Genomic DNA, 17,322 nt, shown 5'->3' with positions numbered 1-17,322 from the left:
TGCCCAGCCACGTAGTATATTGCCCAGCCACGTAGTATATTGCCCAGTGACGTAGTATATTGCCCAGTGACGTAGTATACAGCACAGAGCCACGTAGTATATTGCCCAGCCACGCAGTATATTGGCCAGTCACGTAGTATATTGCCCAGCTACATAGTATATTGCCCAGCCACGTATGTCACAGGTTAAAAAATAAAAAATAAACATATACTCACCTTCCAAGGGCCCCTTGTAGGCCTGTCGCCTGTGTGCAGTGCACACGGCAGCTGCCGGTCCCAGGGTTAGTATGAGCGCAGGACCTGTGATGACATCGGTCACATGATTGTGATGTCATGGCAGGTCCTTCTCACACAGTCCCTGTGATGATGTCACGGTCACATGACCCTCTATTGGCACCGCTTTGGTCCAGTAGTGCCATCTTGTGACCACAGCTTCTGACTGGCCGGAAGTCAGAAGTTAAGTCACAAGCTCTCAATGCAAGTCTGAGAGCCAGAACAAGGTCCTCAGTCTGGACTGATCAGTCATTCTGAAAATTTTCAATTCCTTTGTAAAAGTTGCATTCAGTGAAGACAGATTATTACATCACTGAGATAGCTGACAGCTGGTGCTGATAAGATTCTATGTAGAGGGGAGGAGATAGAGGCAGAGCTCCCCCCATCTACATAGAATCTTATGGAAACCATAAGCCATATTCTCTCTCCATAATGTGAAAATCTGTTCTCACTGGATACAGATTTTATCTGTGAATTGAGAATGAATGATCGGTCCAGAAAGAGACAGAAGCAGATTTGTCTGGTAAGATTTATTATAAAGTTGCTTATTTTCATGTGAACCATCGACTGAACTACTGGTAATAAAAAATAAAATGACTGTTTCTCTTTAAAGACTTCCACATGTCTACTAATGAAAAAATGAGTTTGGAAAATTTCCGAATATATTCCATAAGATAGGAAGGCCCTGTCTGGAACATTGGAAAGATTTTAACATACAGTGCCAACAGTGTCTGAATGTAGCCTTTTTTTGCCACCTTCTGTATGCCAGCATTGTAACACAGGAATATCATGCATTTCTAAGGCTGCTTACCTGCCCAACTGCAGCTACTGTACAACACTGCTTCAGCCTTCAGATTTTTTTCCAATCATTATTTTGACAAAATAGTTATAGGCTATGTTCACACGTTGCATTTTTTTCCCGCAGGCAAAATCTGCTCTTTTGGCAGTAAAGAAGCGGCATACAAAAAGCAGGTTTTGTTGAATTTTTACTGTGTTTTCATTGTTTCTTATGCATGTTGATAACATTTAGTGGCCCAAAAATAAACATCATTTAACTTCCTTAGGTTTTTGTACCAAAAACGGATATCTGTGTTTTTTTGCATTTAATCATTGATCATATGGCTGCAAAAGCGCAGCAAAAAAACTGAAAGAAGTGACATGCCGCTGTTTGCAAACACACAGCAGTTTTCCAAATCAGTCAGGAAAATAAAATAAAAACAATGTGTGTGTGCATGAGATTTCTGAAGTCTCAGACTTTGCTGGTACAGTAAAACACCACTTAAAAAAAAAAAAAAAAAAAAAAAAACAGCTGCAAAAACGCAATGTGTGAACATAGCCTTAAGGTCAACTTGACAGGACAATGGCCAAGCGGGAAATGGTGATCAAACAATCTCTATTCAGAACACCACAATCTCATGTCTGCATTTACAGTCAATATAAAGTGTTTGCAATATGGATTTCCATGACTAGCCATTACTCGACAATCCTTGGATGGATCTCTGCAGTGACTGGTGAGGGCACAATGCACTTGTCATGTCTCACATTTATTCTGCTATGGTCAGGATATGCACATATTTTTGCAAGTCAATGTTTTCAACCTGAAAAACTCCATTGGGATACAGTGAACATCTGCAGATAATTGCATGTAATTGCTGACAGTTTACTCCATTTTCTCTCTCAATCCAGTCGAACAGGTGTGAATAGATGAAGAGTGCAAAAGCAGATACAGGAGTGGAAAAACATGGTGCGAGACTGGTTCATTAGAGGCACAAGATGCCACAGTCACCGCTTCCTTCCATTTAATCACTGGTGTTCCAATGGTATAATACAAGTCGTTCACTTAAAGGAATATTAATGGTCTAGATTCATTTTTGCCAATTAAACCAGATAGTAAGATATATTTTTGGATTATCAATTTTCTGATTGTAGATTTGCTTTGTGCACAAATCTATACACGATTATGGGGGCAGGAATCCTGCCTAAGCAGTATTTAGACATATGCTTCACAGTAGCTCATTCACTTCTATAGGAAGCCAAATGAAAAACCCACTGTACCCATGTGTAAATATACCCCCATAACTCTTACTTGCAGTTGGGCAAAATGCTTCGCCTTGTCCGGCATCCAGATCAGTTCTCCACGGCAGCACGATCTGGGTGGTCTAAACTTCTCCGGCTGGCATCCTCAGCCCAGCACCCTGGGTGATTGGTGTGCTTACCGGGCGTGATGCAGATCCTAACATAGCATGAGCTTAGTGACTAGGCCTCAATGTTATGAAGCCCGGTAAGTGCAAGAAGCACTCAGGAATGAAGAGTACCCTGGTCTGACTGCCATGGAGGACCGCACTAAATACTAGATAGACTCAACTCTTACTAGAAATATGATCAATTTCTGTTTAGTTCCTGTTCAGCACATACATATGAGAGGGTACTTAAACATGAGAATTACTTATTTAGACATTTTTTATTCAAGATAACATCTTGAAAACATGAATCCCCTTGGAAATACTGTCCATTAGATGATATGCACTTGTTTTAACATTTTTTTCCACTGTCAAAATCATGTTTTATACTCTTCTTCTGTTAAGTGCCTCCTGCTACTTTTACGGACCCTCGTCTACATTCTGAAAAAGCATTCAGTTTAGGTTTTTCTTCAGTCTTGCAAATAAGTTGTCGCGGGGGAAGGAGGTTACCCTAATTTGTCAAAAAGTCACCACAGGGGATGAATCTTGGTGTTACCCCTATGATCCTGAAACAAAACAGCAATCCAGCAAGTGTAAATCGCTTCAACGCCCAGATTTAAAAAATAAGTACGGCAAGTGAAGTCAAGTTTGAAGCCCATGACTTTTTCTACATCAAAGGAGTCGTTCATGTTGAATTTGTTCCTCAGGGCACCACAGTGAACCAACACTACTATCTGCAAGTGCTGAAGCGACTGTGTGAGCCAATGAGAAAAAAAAAAAACAACAACTTGAATTGTGACGATCGGGGACTGGCTGCTTCATCTTAATTTGCCCGCCGCACAACATTGAAAATTAACAAGTTTTTGGCAAAAACAGCATGACAACGGTTTCTCACTCCTCTTACTTGCCTGACCTAGCCCCCTGTGACGACTTCTTATACCTAAGAATGAAGAAAAAACTAAAAGTAAAGAGTTTTCAGGACGTGGAAAAAGTTGTAGGGAATCTGTCACCCCCTGGGACGTTTTCAGCTATTAATATGGGCATACAGGTGATATAATTTTTCACAGCTACAGTCTTGTTGCTGAGAAATCATCTTTTAATCCTATGTTAATACATTCTTCCAGGCTCCAGGCTGTGAGGTGCCTGGAAGAAAATGGACTATGGTGTTCATTTGTGTACCATCCCCCTCCCATCAGTGTCACATTGCCCTGTGACATGTATTGGTGGCCCTAGAATCCTGCTCCTGTGCCCTGCAATAGCTCGATTACACTGACCTTTTCCACCCTTCTAAGGGCATTGGCTTCATTGTTTTTCTGCACAGGCGAGTCAATGCTACTTCAGTGATCAGCCGGGGTATGACATCTGGCACCCCCATCGATCAGCTGTAACATCTACTTGTAGTGGACGCGGCTTGGTACTGCACATCCGCCTCCTATTCACATCAATAGGAGGCGGGTGTGTAGTACCCTGTGGCGGACACTACAAGTAAAGCAGCTTGGCAACTGAGTGCTTCTGGCTGGTGGTGGCAGCTACCACAAACAGCTGCTCAGTGGGGGTGCCGAGTGTAGGACCCCGGCCGATCAGACATTGATGACCTATCCTAAGTAAAAGTAGTGGATGACCTCTTTACGCTTCATCATCTACTTCTACTAGTACAGGATATTTAGTTCTATTTATGCTATCTGTATTAAGGATATATTGCCACCTTTATAAATGTAAACTAGTGTGCATCAATAAGATCATGAGATGCATGAGATCCAGATGAGTTTGTCTACAATAAAGTCCTACATACTGCCACATCTGAGGTTTTCAACTGTCTGGCCCTTTAAGATGTTGGGCAATGCAACAGAGGTGATAAACTGGTTTGTTTTCTTCCAAGTTCTGTTGATTCACCTTCAGGGCAAAGTGCAAAATGATCTTTTCTGGGCTGTTTCCATGATACACAAGGTTGTGTTTACATTTCCATTCTGAAAAAAAAAAAACTGGAGACCTTCACATGGAGCTTGCATTTTATTCTGTTGTCAATGCTTATCAGTAGATTGCCCTACTAAGTGTTAAAAGGCAAAAGTGACCGCCAGCTTTGCAAATGGAAAGGGACGAATTGCCAAATGAAATAGCGCATTAGTGGCTTTACTTTTTATGTTGAAGAAAAGACTATAAAGTTCCTATCACCGACACACAATCCTATCACTGAAGTGTTATCGGTACATAGATCTGCCTTTGAAACGTGTGACCAGCATAAAGGTACCGTCACCTTAAGCGACGCTGCAGCGATATCGACGATGCCGATCGCTGCAGCGTCACTGTGTGGTCGCTGGAGAGCTGTCACACAGACAGCTCTCCAGCGACCAACGATGCCGAAGTCTCCGGGTAACCAGGGTAAACATCGGGTTACTAAGCGCAGGGCCGCGCTTAGTAACCCGATGTTTACCCTGGTTACCATTGTAAATGTAAAAAAAAAAAAAAAAAACAACAGTACATACTCACCTTCTGATGTCCGTCAGGTCCCTGGCCGTCTGCTTCCCGCACTGACTGAGCGCCGGCCGGCCTTAAAGTAAACACACAGTCAGTGAGGGAAGCAGACGGCCAGGGACCTGACGGACATCAGAAGGTGAGTATGTACGTTTTTTTTTTACATTTAAAATGGTAACCAGGGTAAATATCGGGTTACTAAGCGCAGCCCTGCGCTTAGTAACCCGATATTTACCCTGGTTACCATTGTAAAACAACATTGCTGGCATCGTTGCTTTTGCTGTCAAACACGACGATACACGCCGATCTGACGACCAAATAAAGTTCTGGACTTTCAGCAACGACCAGCGATATCACAGCAGGATCCAGATCGCTGCTGCGTGTCAAACACAACGATATCGCTATCCAGGACGCTGCAACGTCACGGATCGTTATCGTTACAAAGTCGTTTAGTGTGAAGGTACCTTAACTCCAGTCTATAAAGGGTACAAATGCAAACCCGTTCACTGGGGGCGGTGTTGGGGGTCTTCTGCCATTATTCTGGATAAGTCCTTTTTATCCATGACCTACAGTAAAAGAGCTGAACTAGCAGTTGACAACCTGGAGACACGTGTGAGCTCGCTCACAGAGGTTGTCTCCTACTTTTCTCAGACTCCTGAATGTAAAATGTTGCCAAGTCACGCAGCAAGACATCCTTTTCCCATACTGTTACATAACTAGGCGGACTTGCCACTAAGGGATCCAGAAATCTAGAAAACCCTTGTTAAACCTGTCAGATCAGCTGCTTTGACTGGCGCTTCTAAGAGACATGACTTACATCCCTTGCACACCTTTTTTTTTTTTTTTTAGCTAATGTGTCCCACAAAGTTGGCACATATGCTATGCACAAGATCTGTGCGTTTTAAACACTTTTTACGACAATGTATAGACTACTTGAAAAGTGTCTAAACAAGGGGGGCCTACATGGAGTCCCAAAGTGTGCCAAGTTTATTAAACTTATTAACCATGTAGGACATAGCTGTGGAGCAAAATTCTAGTTTATTGCATTGCAGCCAAGATTTGCCTTATGGAACGTATAAAGTGTTTAACATGTTATCCAACATGGTGTACATAACATAGGTACCAATACTGCAGCCAGGAACGTAAAATATTCTAATCTGAATGCAGACCATTCTGCTAGAGACTGCACGTATTCTTCATGCACTTTACAGGGGTGTAAAGCGTCTAATACATCTGGCAAGCTGGGCCAAGTCTGTTACACAGCATGCACCACTGGTCTATATTTTATCCGTCTAAACAAGAATTCATCGCCCCTAATGTCCAAATGTATATGTAAAAGTATCTCCTCATTTTCTATGGAACCTACCTGTGATATACATGTCTTCAGTCACTCTTGGACCCTCATTTATCAAAGGTGTAGGGGTACAGTTATCACATTCCCTAATCCATATAGCACCACTTGGATGGAGAATGTCTCTAACCATGGAATTAATGGTGCTACATAAATAATAATCATCAACTCCTTAATGTAAACAATGAAGTGGTCACATTTTGTTTGGAAGAAATGTGAAGGGTGCAGCTGACCAACAGTGGCGGAAAGGCTGCAGGAGTCACATGTTGATATCAAAAGGCAGGCGCAGGGGACACAGTGCCGTGTGCATAAATCTGTGCCTGTCCGGAAGGCAATATTAAGTGCCCCTTCCCCCTTTTTAATCCTTTATCCATACACATTAATGCTTTCTCTTTGTTTAAAACTTTTTTTAAAAAAACTTCAAAAACATTCAGAAGTATAATAATAATCTTTATTTTTATATAGCGCTAGCACATTCCGCAGCGCTTTACAGTTTGCACACATTATCGCCGCGGTCCCTATCGGGGCTCACAATCTAGATTCCCTATCAGTATATCTTTGGAATGTGAGAGGAAACTGGAGAACCCAGAGGAAACCCACGCAAACACGAGGAGAACATACAAACTCCTTGCAGATGTTGTCCTTGGTGGGATTTGAACCCAGGACTCCAGCGCTGCAGTGCTATCCACTGAGCCACCTTGCTGCCCTATGAAAGTATCCAATCATTTCTTGCTTACAATGCAGCATACAAAGTGTTAACCGTGGCCACCATCAAGGCAGTAGAATTCTACTGCATAGGCCCTGCTCATTAGAACAGGGGACCCCGATATAAGCATAACGTATGAGATGACAGACCCCACATGTGGTCAGGCTGTGAGCAGCACTGGAGGAGGGAACGGGGACGGTCTTGCAGGCTCAGTATACTTTCGGGTGACGCTGACCCAAAATGGCAGATCGGACTTCCGGATACATGTGGACGACGGCATACAACAGGTGTTGTTAATATTTGGTTGATATGATGTCCCTTGGGGTTGGGTATAAATAGGTGGTCTTTTCAGTCTGCTTCTCATGCACCCCTTCTGAGGATGAAATCATTGAAACACGCGTCACTGGAACTCTCTGGACCCTGGGTACTTATTTATATATCTCCTGGCTGGACTTATCTATGTCTCTGTGATACTACGTACCTACTTTTACTTTGAGCTATGGAGTGCAAAAATTCTTTGTCTATGGATTCTCCTATGCACCACTTACGGTAATTTGTGTTACTTAATCTACCATAGATTTAGTGTATCCTTCGCTAGGAGTTACCAGAGACAAAGCCCAGCAGTGTCCAGCTGATTTATGTCCCTTCCTGCACCTTAATTATTTGCACTGTGCACTCTATTTACTTATATGAGTAAATGCATAAAGTAACAGTCTATTCTGCAAGGTGCTGTACTTCATGCCTCATTTCTGACATAACCCACCCATCTGCCCAGTGTTTGCTTGTTTTCAGTTTCTGTTTTCTTTGTGAACATCTCCATTTTTAATCTTTTTAAATTATGTGTTCTAATAAAATGATTTACTCTTCATACCACTTGTGTTTGGAGGACATTTCTTTTCTCAATAGGTTTTTCCTCCGGTCCTCCATGTTTGTTATGTAGGGCAATTTTCTGTTCTCAGTATACAGGCTGGTGGCTGGAAATGAGGAAAAGAAAGAGGCAGCCTGGCATCAAGCAGGGGAGTGGGGATGACTGCATCATGGCCGTCATCCTTTTATATATGGGGTCACAGTATTCTTGTCAGACCAGCCATACTGTCTTTAGCATACAGCCTCCTGATGGCAGCTAGTTAGTGACATTATAAATGCTTTCCAGCTCTTCTAAATGCAGTTAGCGTCTTATGCTTACAATTAAAGTGCCTTAGCATTAACCCCTTCCTTTCCTGCCCAGCAAAATCACTTTTTAACACATTGTTGTTTTTCGCCACCACACACTTCTAATGCCCGCGCCCATCCTTCCTATGTGTGTAAATTGGCGATAGCTCTGCCTTATGTTTAGTGTCTACCAATGAAATATCCCTGCACTAATATAAGTTTTTTATGTGGTTATTTGTGGAACTTAGAATGTACGGTAAATGTGACTATAAAAAGCCAATACAAATGAAAAAAAGCCCAGAATGAGGATATGCATAAGTGTAAGTAACGGTCAGCCGCCTAGTGATAGTGTACAGCCAGTGAGACATACTGACAAGTGGCTGCAGTCCACAATACGGATACTATGGACCCTCGGTGATCACCACATGTAGCGCGTGTCCAAGGAGCTACGACTAAATATCCGCTTCCTAAAGGTCACAACAACTTTCTGTTGCATTAATAGAAATGAGCTGCGAATGGCTTGCTTATTGTTAGTAGCCACATAGAGACCGTACAATTTTGCAGAAACTAACTAACTAACTAGACAAGTCATTTGGAATTACTTTACTAATGATTCTGCTTTTGGCAGGAAGCTGTAAATGAGAGTCAAATTCTACCTGGAATCTCAGCCTCAAATCATTAAGGGTATGTGCAGTACGTGTGCGATCAGTAAACGCTGCGGGTTGGGTGCTGCATACTTCAGAGCGTCCAACCCAAGCAGCCAGATGTCACTTATAAAGTGGATGGGATTTCAAGAAATCCAATGCCCACTATGCATCCAGAGACACCCGCGGAGACGGACATGCGGCATGTCTCTCCAGACTGCAGCATGTCTTTCTCTTGCGGAGATGCAAGTCTCTGCAAGAGAAATTTCACCCCATACAATGTACTGAACCTGGTGAATTTGCACGGTTCAGTGATCACAGAGGATTCATGTGCGTTCAATAGACGGCAGCGCTTTGGATGCAGCGGACACGCGCTGTGTCTAGAGCAATGCCAATTTCTGATCGTCTGCACATACCTCAACACAATCTTTAAACAAAGTACTTCCCCTTGTAAAATACAATATAAATGATTTATATAAATTATTGTAGAGTTTCATGTGGCATTGTTTTGCCAACTGAACCCTGCAGCCAATTAACAGCTACCCCCTTTGGACAAATGTAGGACAAGCAGTAGTACAGAGCCCAATATTGGCTGCTGATTGCTATGCCATGTGAGCCCCGGCATCGCCAGAACAAAGTGGGTGCAGGAGAGGAGCATTTGATATTTTTATTTCCCAAGGTGGGGAGGGGACGGGATGGAATGCTTCATTTAAAAAGGGATTGACTAGGTAGTAGACAATCTCTTTAAAGCCTCAGATGTGTTTTGCTGTGGCATCGGCATAATCAGGGTAATGGAACAATAGCATTTTTAGAATTTCTAATGACACCAGAAAGGTAATCCCCGGTTTAGCCAATCGTTGGGTGGATGACCTCCGAGCAAGCCAATTGCCACTTTAGACTGACTTTCACTGTAAGAAGTAGCCCAGAAATTTCTGATTGTGGCCGTTGTGGCCAATGTCAGGCATACTTTTTTAGCTACAGTATGAGGCTTTATGCTATGGTTTACAAAAAAAATTAATAAAAATAAAGAAAATTAGTGATGACCATGGCATGTGTAATTACACATAATGGATCACTTTTAAAGTGATTTGCAGCAGGCTCACTCTACTTTAAGCCAAAATGCTCTAAAATGCTCTGCGATTTGGCCAATTATAAGACATACAGTCGTTTTACGGTGTTTTTAGAGCAGAAACAAATTTTAAAACTTTTGAGATTTGGAAAGTTTCTGCTCTGAAAACTCTCCAAACACACTCCATGTAGACATAGCCTTAAAGGGGTTTTCCAGGAATACATTTATTCACTTCATAGGCTCCAAATTGAGTGACACCAATAAACAGAGCTTGGAACCATTGCTTCTGGTCTATTTACAAGGCTGCAGCACTGAAGTTAGAGGTGAAGTCAATCACTGGAGCAGGGGCCAGGTAAGTTAAGCGCTGTTATTTTCACCTTGGAACAAGGAATCAATATCACCATTACACACAGAATGGGAAACCACTGGGTAAATCTGACATGGAGAAGGACTTGGGGATCCTAGTTAATGATAAACTTACCTGGAGCAGCCAGTGCAAGGCAGTAGCTGCCAAGGCAAACAGGATCATGGGGTGCAATAAAAGAGGTTTGGATACACATGATGAGAACATTATACTGCCTCTGTACAAATCTCTGGTTAGATGGCACATGGAGTACTGTGTACAGTTTTGGGCACCAGAGCACAGGAAGGATATAATGGAACTAGAGCGAGTACAAAGGAGGGCAACAAAATTAATAAAGGGGATGGGGGATCTACAATACCCAGAGAGTTATCAAAATTAAGATTATTTAGTCTAGAAAAAGAAGACGACTGAGGGGCGATCTAATAACTATGTATAAGTATATAAGGGGACAATACAAATATGTCTCCGAGGATCTGTTTATACCCAGGAATATGACGGTCACAAGGGGGCATTCTCTGCTTCTGGAGGAGAGAAGGTTTTTCCACCAACATAGAAAAGGATTCTTTACTGTTAGGGCAGTGAGAATCTGGAATTACTTGCCTGAGGAGGTGGTGATGGCGAACTCAGTAGAGGGGTTTAAGAGAGCCCTGGATGTCTTCCTGGAGCGTAACAATATTGTATCTTACAGTTATTAGGTTCTTTAGAAGGACATAGATCTGAGGATTTATTCTGATGGAATATAGGCTGAACTGGATGGACAAATGTCTTTTTTCGGCCTGGCTAACTATGTTGCTATGTTACCTATTGTGAGCCTATAATTGAAATTCCTGGGAAACCCCTTTAAAGAGGGCTTTTTTTGCATTACATTTTTAATGTTGAACTTAACACAAAATGCAATAGTAGCTGTAGCCACATTTTTTTTTTAGCATATCTTATATTTTATTCCTTGGAATCTTTGGAGGGTGGTCCCATTCAGTGATTGACAGACATCCCTTCAGATTTATAGTCAGTGAGTAGTATCACCCACTGGACCCATATGCATACAAACACCAAGGATTTCAATTAAATCTTACAGGTGTTGTCTAAAATATTACAAAAATTGGTCTAACAGGACAGTTAATTAAAATAACCCACAATGCACACAATACTCAAATAGTCACTATTTGCCATTTGACATCATTTAATTAAGACAATATAAAACATCTACAATGAAGGACTCCATTTCAACAGAATAGTTCTACATTACACACTTGTCTGTGTACACGTCCTCTTGCACATAGCGGTCTCCAAGGCTTATGGAGAAGTCACTTGGGTAGCACTCTCCCATGGAAACAAATTTATGTTGTTATGCCTCTGTTATAAGGGGTGATAAAAGGTGTGGCCTAGCATCAGGCGTTTCACAGGCAGATGTGGCTGCTTTATTAATCTTCCCAAAATTCACCAACTTGTATTTACCAACAGGCAAACAAGACATGGCGTTACTAACCGACCACACACCGCACCGACTCATACAGCGGAGATCATTCTGTGGAATTAGTTCTTCCATCTCACAAAAAGCTAGTTTTTATTTCACAGTTTAATGATTCAACCATTACAGGTTTTTCCTCACAGTTCTTACATGAATACTTCTTTAATGCTACTAACTTAATAGTCTGTAGATATGGGAAATGCTAACATCTGTTAGGTAAAAACTTCACGTACCCATTAAAGAGAGCTAGCAACTCCCCTAACTCCAGAGGAAAACATTCGAGCAGAGACTACGACATAGCAATTATATGTAGAAACGTTATATGCAACCTGAGAAAGTGCAAAAGAAAAGAGGCCGTGCCATTTGTCGTATGTACAAGTAGTACACAGAAATAACATTTGTTATGAACATGGGGTGGTATACAACAAATACAATCCCCCCCAAACCCTCCAAAAAAGTCACCTGCACACCATCTTATGCATGAAGATAAAATAATTCTTGTGTACTTTTTTTTTTTTTTAAACAAAAATTTTCTCAAAGCGAAACAAATTTAAATCAGCAGGAAAAGAATTCAAAGTGCCACAGGAAATGTACAGACATGGGCACCAAGCCAAATAAGCACACCTTACAGAGGGGGAAGGGTAAAGAAGACCCCACGCATTCTGGAGCGGACTGTGGGTTCCTCGATGAGTGGGGGAAAATAGGTCATCTGCTTATTTTGCTTTTTTCCCCCCCTGTACCTCATTTTACCAAACATTCACCACTTAATTTCCAGTGTTGACGTGAATGGCAAACCATTACCACTGCTGGCAATACACAATTCTTGCCACACAAGCCAGCCCAATAACATCCGTGTGCATCGTATAGCTATATAGCGTGTACTATTATATAACAAATACAATGTGTCATGAAGTCAGAGATACTACAAGCCAGGGCTCTGCTGTACAACAGCCATTGTGAAGCGCATTGCTAATTGCTCAGAGTACTACTCGGGAGATTACTATAACAGGGACTTTGTACTCCCTGTAGGATTTTCTTACAAAACGCAGAGATGTCATCCGAGATATAAATATACATAAATGCAGACACAGTGCGACAACTCCATGCGTGCACAAGTAACTTAATCTAAGCAGCTATGTATTTACAGGGTGCAGAGGGAACGCAAAGTCCTAGTCCCCCCCTCTGATATTCGCTCGCTCGTGACCTTTTCAAGCTCACCCACCACATGTAGTAAAGCACCCAATGAGTTTCTTACCAGTAATCCCAGTGCATGGGGGGAGTGACAGCTAGAGCGCAGACACTATTTGCTTTGAAACCTGCCTTTTGGGCCTTGTCATTACCAAATGCTTAAAGCTACAAGACTAAAGCAAAAGCAACAGGCGTCTCCATTTACAGGAACTGGGAAAAGATCCTTGTGCTGAAAGGCAAGCACCTTGAGTACCACTGTAGCAGCTGATCAGCCAGAAAGAAGACCTTACCTCTGTGAACATGTCTCACTTCCCTCCTACATGGCCAAAAGCTTTGTGTGTCTCCACAGCAGCCCACATCAGTGACAACAGGTTAGCCTTTCTCCTGGCGGCTCCACGGTAGCTTTCACAGGAAAGAACTTTTAATCTCTTCCCTCGCACAGGCAGGGCCATGAGAAGGCTCGCTGAGCTCCCAGGCATAACTCCCTTGGCTGCGCTCCTAAAAATGCTCTCTCAAGTAAATGGTTGCTTAGCAATATTTGCCTTCCCCGCTGTATATTCGAAACTGGCAACATCTGTCCCTCTGGCAGCACGCTGACTAGAATGAAGGCGACCTGGTGAGAGTGCAGAATGCACACCTTAACACACCCATTTCTCTGAAATGCCCCCGAGGTCAGCTCGGAAGCTAGCTTCTTCAAATTTTATTGAGTGAGCTGTCGCTCAGCCGGGGAGGGGCCGGAGCTGATGAAAGGTGCAATGCCCACAGGAGCTCCTTAGTAACTGCACAGTGCAGTGAGAAAACACCTGCTTGCTTCCAGCCAGGAGGCAAACAATGCAGCAAGGCAAGGGGTCAATGCTTGTGTTGGGTCAGAGAGGGCGTAGCTAAAGCTGGTGCAGGGGCTGCAGTCACACCAGATCTGGGCAGCCCAAAAGGACCATTTGGCTTATATGTGAATACCCATCCTGCTAAAGGGGGGCAAAAAGTTTTACATTACACCTCAATAAATATCATTAAAATTCTACACTGGTAACTGACTCTTCCCCCCCCCACACACACACACACACACACACACACACACACACACACACACACACACACACACACACACACTATCCCTATAGAAGTATAGAAAAAAAAAAAACATACTGGGCCACAGACATGATGGCGTACGCAGGCAGCACAAGCCAAAGTTAGAAATTCCCCCTTTTTATGATAACGGTGCCCCTTGAGTTGAAGAGGATCCTTCACCAAATTTTTCATCTTGAACTGGACACACAATATAATAGTGGCAGCAAAAGTAGATTATTATTATTATTATGGTATTTTTTTTTTATTTTTTTTTTTATAAAGGGAACCCGTCACCCCAAGGATGTTTTTAAGCTATTACTATGGGCATACAGGAGATCGAGTCATTAAAAGAGTTCTACCAGTATGCCTCAGCTACGGTCTTGTTGCTGAGAAATAGACTTAGCCCGGAGTCACAATACCGTAGAATACGGGTGAAAGCTATGCGAGAAAACATCGCATAGCACTCGGCCCAGTGCTAATCTATGGGGCAGCACACATCAGCGCTTTTTTCCTCAGGCGTATTCGACATGCATGGAAAACCGCAGCAGACTGCGATTGGCACCGAGACTCGGCCGAGACTCTCCAATGCTAGCCTATGGGTGCAAGAAAAACAATAAGAGTGCTGTCCGATATTTAAGCACCAATGTACTTTGAAAAGCCGGCAATTCATCTGCCACATACAGTAACATCACAGAGTGACAGGTTAGAATAGATAGAATACATATATACACATAGAAAACATAAGTAGATAGATAGATAGATGTGCCGCCCTGCCTGTGTATCCCAGCCCCGCAATGTGAATAAATCAGAAGAGACTGCGGGGCTGGGATACACAGGCAGGGCGGCCACACAGGCGCAGTCAGCTGGACTGCATATGAGGACATGAGGCAGCGCTCACTGCGCCTGCACCAGGCAGGAGAAAAGAGCGCAGGCGCCGGCTCATTTGAAAATAGCGGCGAAGAGGCGGCGCCCGGCGCCAAGAAGATTTGAGTGACGGCTGTGTGGCGTCTGCAGCACGGGGGAAAGGCCTGCCTCCTTGACTGAAGAAAGGTATTTAGGACAAATTACAAAACAGATTATTTCTGCAGTTACAGCACCCAGAACTAAAAGAGCCACCTTGTCAGAATGCAGCATTACTGCTGCACAAGATGGCTCTTTTAGTTTCAAACGCCTGGGGGGGGGGGGGGGGTGACAGGTTTCATTTAAACCATTTGGCACCTAATGAGACAACTTTTGTTAAGTCCAAGTGGGTGTTATAAGATTTATTTTTCTCACTATGGGTGGGTACTTCTTCACCCTGTATAACCCTGACCAATTAGGCCTCTTTCACACTTCTGTCTTTGTAGTCCCGTCGAGATATGTCGTTTTTTTAGAAAACAGGATCCTGCAAAAAAATTTGCAGGATCCTGCATTTTCTCATAGACTTGTATTAGCGACGTATCGCGACCAGGGCCGGTTTTAGACAAAGTGGGGCCCTAGGCAAAAATTTAAAGTGGGGGCCCCAAATGATAACATTGCACTGTGGCCCCCATATTTAGGGGCCTTATATAGGCCAACGGGTCTGCCACTATTAGCTGTACGCAGGGGCGTTGCTAGGGTCAGAAAAGATTGGGGGCCCAAAACAAAGAATTGCCCCCAACCCCCTCTTAATTTTTTTTTTTTAACTCTTCAGATAAAACAGTGCTAACTTTCTGAGAATAGATAATGTAGTAGATGTCACCTGCAGTCCTATGTAACACCACAGATAACACAGTGATATCTTGGAGTACAGATAATGTAGTAGATGTCACCTGCAGTCCTATGTAACACCAGAGATAGCAGTGATAATTCTCTGAGTACAGATAATTTCGTATATATCACATGCAGTCCTATGTAGCACCATAGATAGACATAGCGTTTCAGAGTAAGACTCTGTTCACATGCAGCATTTTTTTTCAGTAGCTTCTTTGAGCAATTTTTTTCACCCGTAGAAAGCAATGAAAGTTTAAAAAATGCTACAAATGTTGCAACGTTGTTTTTCGCTGCGTTTTTTGTGACTAACACTAACTTTATTAAACATGTACTGTAGACAAAATGCATACTGTAAAAAACAAACAGCAAAAGCTCTAAGGGTGTGTGCCCACAATCAGTAAACGCTGTGGGTCGGCTGCTGTGTACTTGTGCAGCTTCCAACCCGCAGCGGCCAGATGTTACAGTATAGTGGATGGGATTTCAAGAAATTCCATCTCTACTATGCGTGCACTGACACCGGCACCTCACCTGCGGAGACGGACATGGGGCGCGTCTGTCCAGGCTGCAGCATGCCAATTTATATGGCGTAGACGCGAGTCTCCACAAGAGAAATCTCACCCCTGCAATGTATAGGACGCAGGGATTCCGCACGGTTCAATGAACACACGCGGAATCACCTGTGTTCAAAACATGGCAGCACTTTGTGGATGCAGCACATGTCCACTGCATCCAAAGGGCTGCCATTTCCGGATCCTCTGCACATACCCTAAAAAATGGGTGTTTTGAAAGCAGAGTTTTTACTGCCAAGAGAGCAGGCTTTGGCTGCAAAAAAAAAAAAATGCACCAAAAACGCTGATTCCTATGCACACCTGTACTATATACGTGTATGGTTTACCCTTATTATTTCACGTGGGAATTCATTTATTTCTATATAATAAATGCCCTGATTCAGCAGACAACATTCCTGTCTTGTGTCATCCAGACAGTAGAGACAGGAGGTCGCCCTGTCAGATTACAAGCAATGATTTAGTGACTGGTGAGAGCCATTGCTGATCCCTGCTGTATGTGACTGTGAAACCTGATTCTACAGCAAACAGCACAGAGCTCCAGGACCACATGAGTAAATCACAGCACTGAGGGGGTCTCAAGGGGGGTTTGGGAGAGACACTCTGGGACTGCTGCTTCACTGCTGTACACCCTCTGGGCACTTCATACAGGGGCTGCAGAGGCAGGGGGCCCCCTTTCTAGGTGGGGGCCCCAGGCGTCTGCCTGGTCTGACTGTGCCAAACGCCAGCCCTGATCGCGAGGTATGGCCACACATTTCGTCCATCGTGCACTGGATGCTGCGGAACTTGAAGGCCGTCTTTTCCAAAAAACGTTCCATGAAACATTTTTTGTCTGCAGTGGAAAAACGTTCCAACACCTCCTGCGGCATACGTCGTTCCACAGAATGGAAGCCTATGGACACTGGATCCAGCGCACACTGAAACGCAGGAATCCAGTGACGGATGCAGTTTTTACTTCTGAGCATGCCTGGAAGCATATTCCAACCCGGGGAAAAGTCTCTCTCTCTCTGTCGATACGTCACAATAAAGCATTACGACGCCCGCCAACAGACAGAAGTGTGAAACAGGCCACAAAACTGCAGAAAAAGAAC

The 17,322-nt window shown here is 43.3% G+C and overlaps 1 protein-coding gene across 5 annotated transcripts in view; it reads right to left on the bottom strand.

The window, feature by feature from the left end:
- AFF1 (ALF transcription elongation factor 1) overlaps positions 1-17,322 on the bottom strand; it is a 120,893-nt gene that overhangs the window by 39,955 nt on the left and 63,616 nt on the right. The window contains exon 1 of one of the 5 annotated variants that reach the window (XM_077275836.1): positions 13,157-13,649. The exons of the other annotated variants lie outside the window; for them this stretch is intronic. Within the exon in view, the coding sequence (XP_077131951.1) occupies positions 13,157-13,168 (12 nt within the window). The 5' untranslated portion in view covers positions 13,169-13,649. Of the gene's footprint in view, positions 1-13,156; positions 13,650-17,322 lie in introns of those variants that run through there. 5 annotated transcript variants of the gene reach the window in all.

This window comes from Ranitomeya variabilis, chromosome 1, assembly GCF_051348905.1.
Source record: "Ranitomeya variabilis isolate aRanVar5 chromosome 1, aRanVar5.hap1, whole genome shotgun sequence".
Classification (NCBI taxonomy): domain Eukaryota; kingdom Metazoa; phylum Chordata; class Amphibia; order Anura; family Dendrobatidae; genus Ranitomeya; species Ranitomeya variabilis.
The sequence above is the reverse complement of the archived record's forward strand: the minus strand, read 5'-3'. Positions and strand labels throughout refer to the sequence as shown.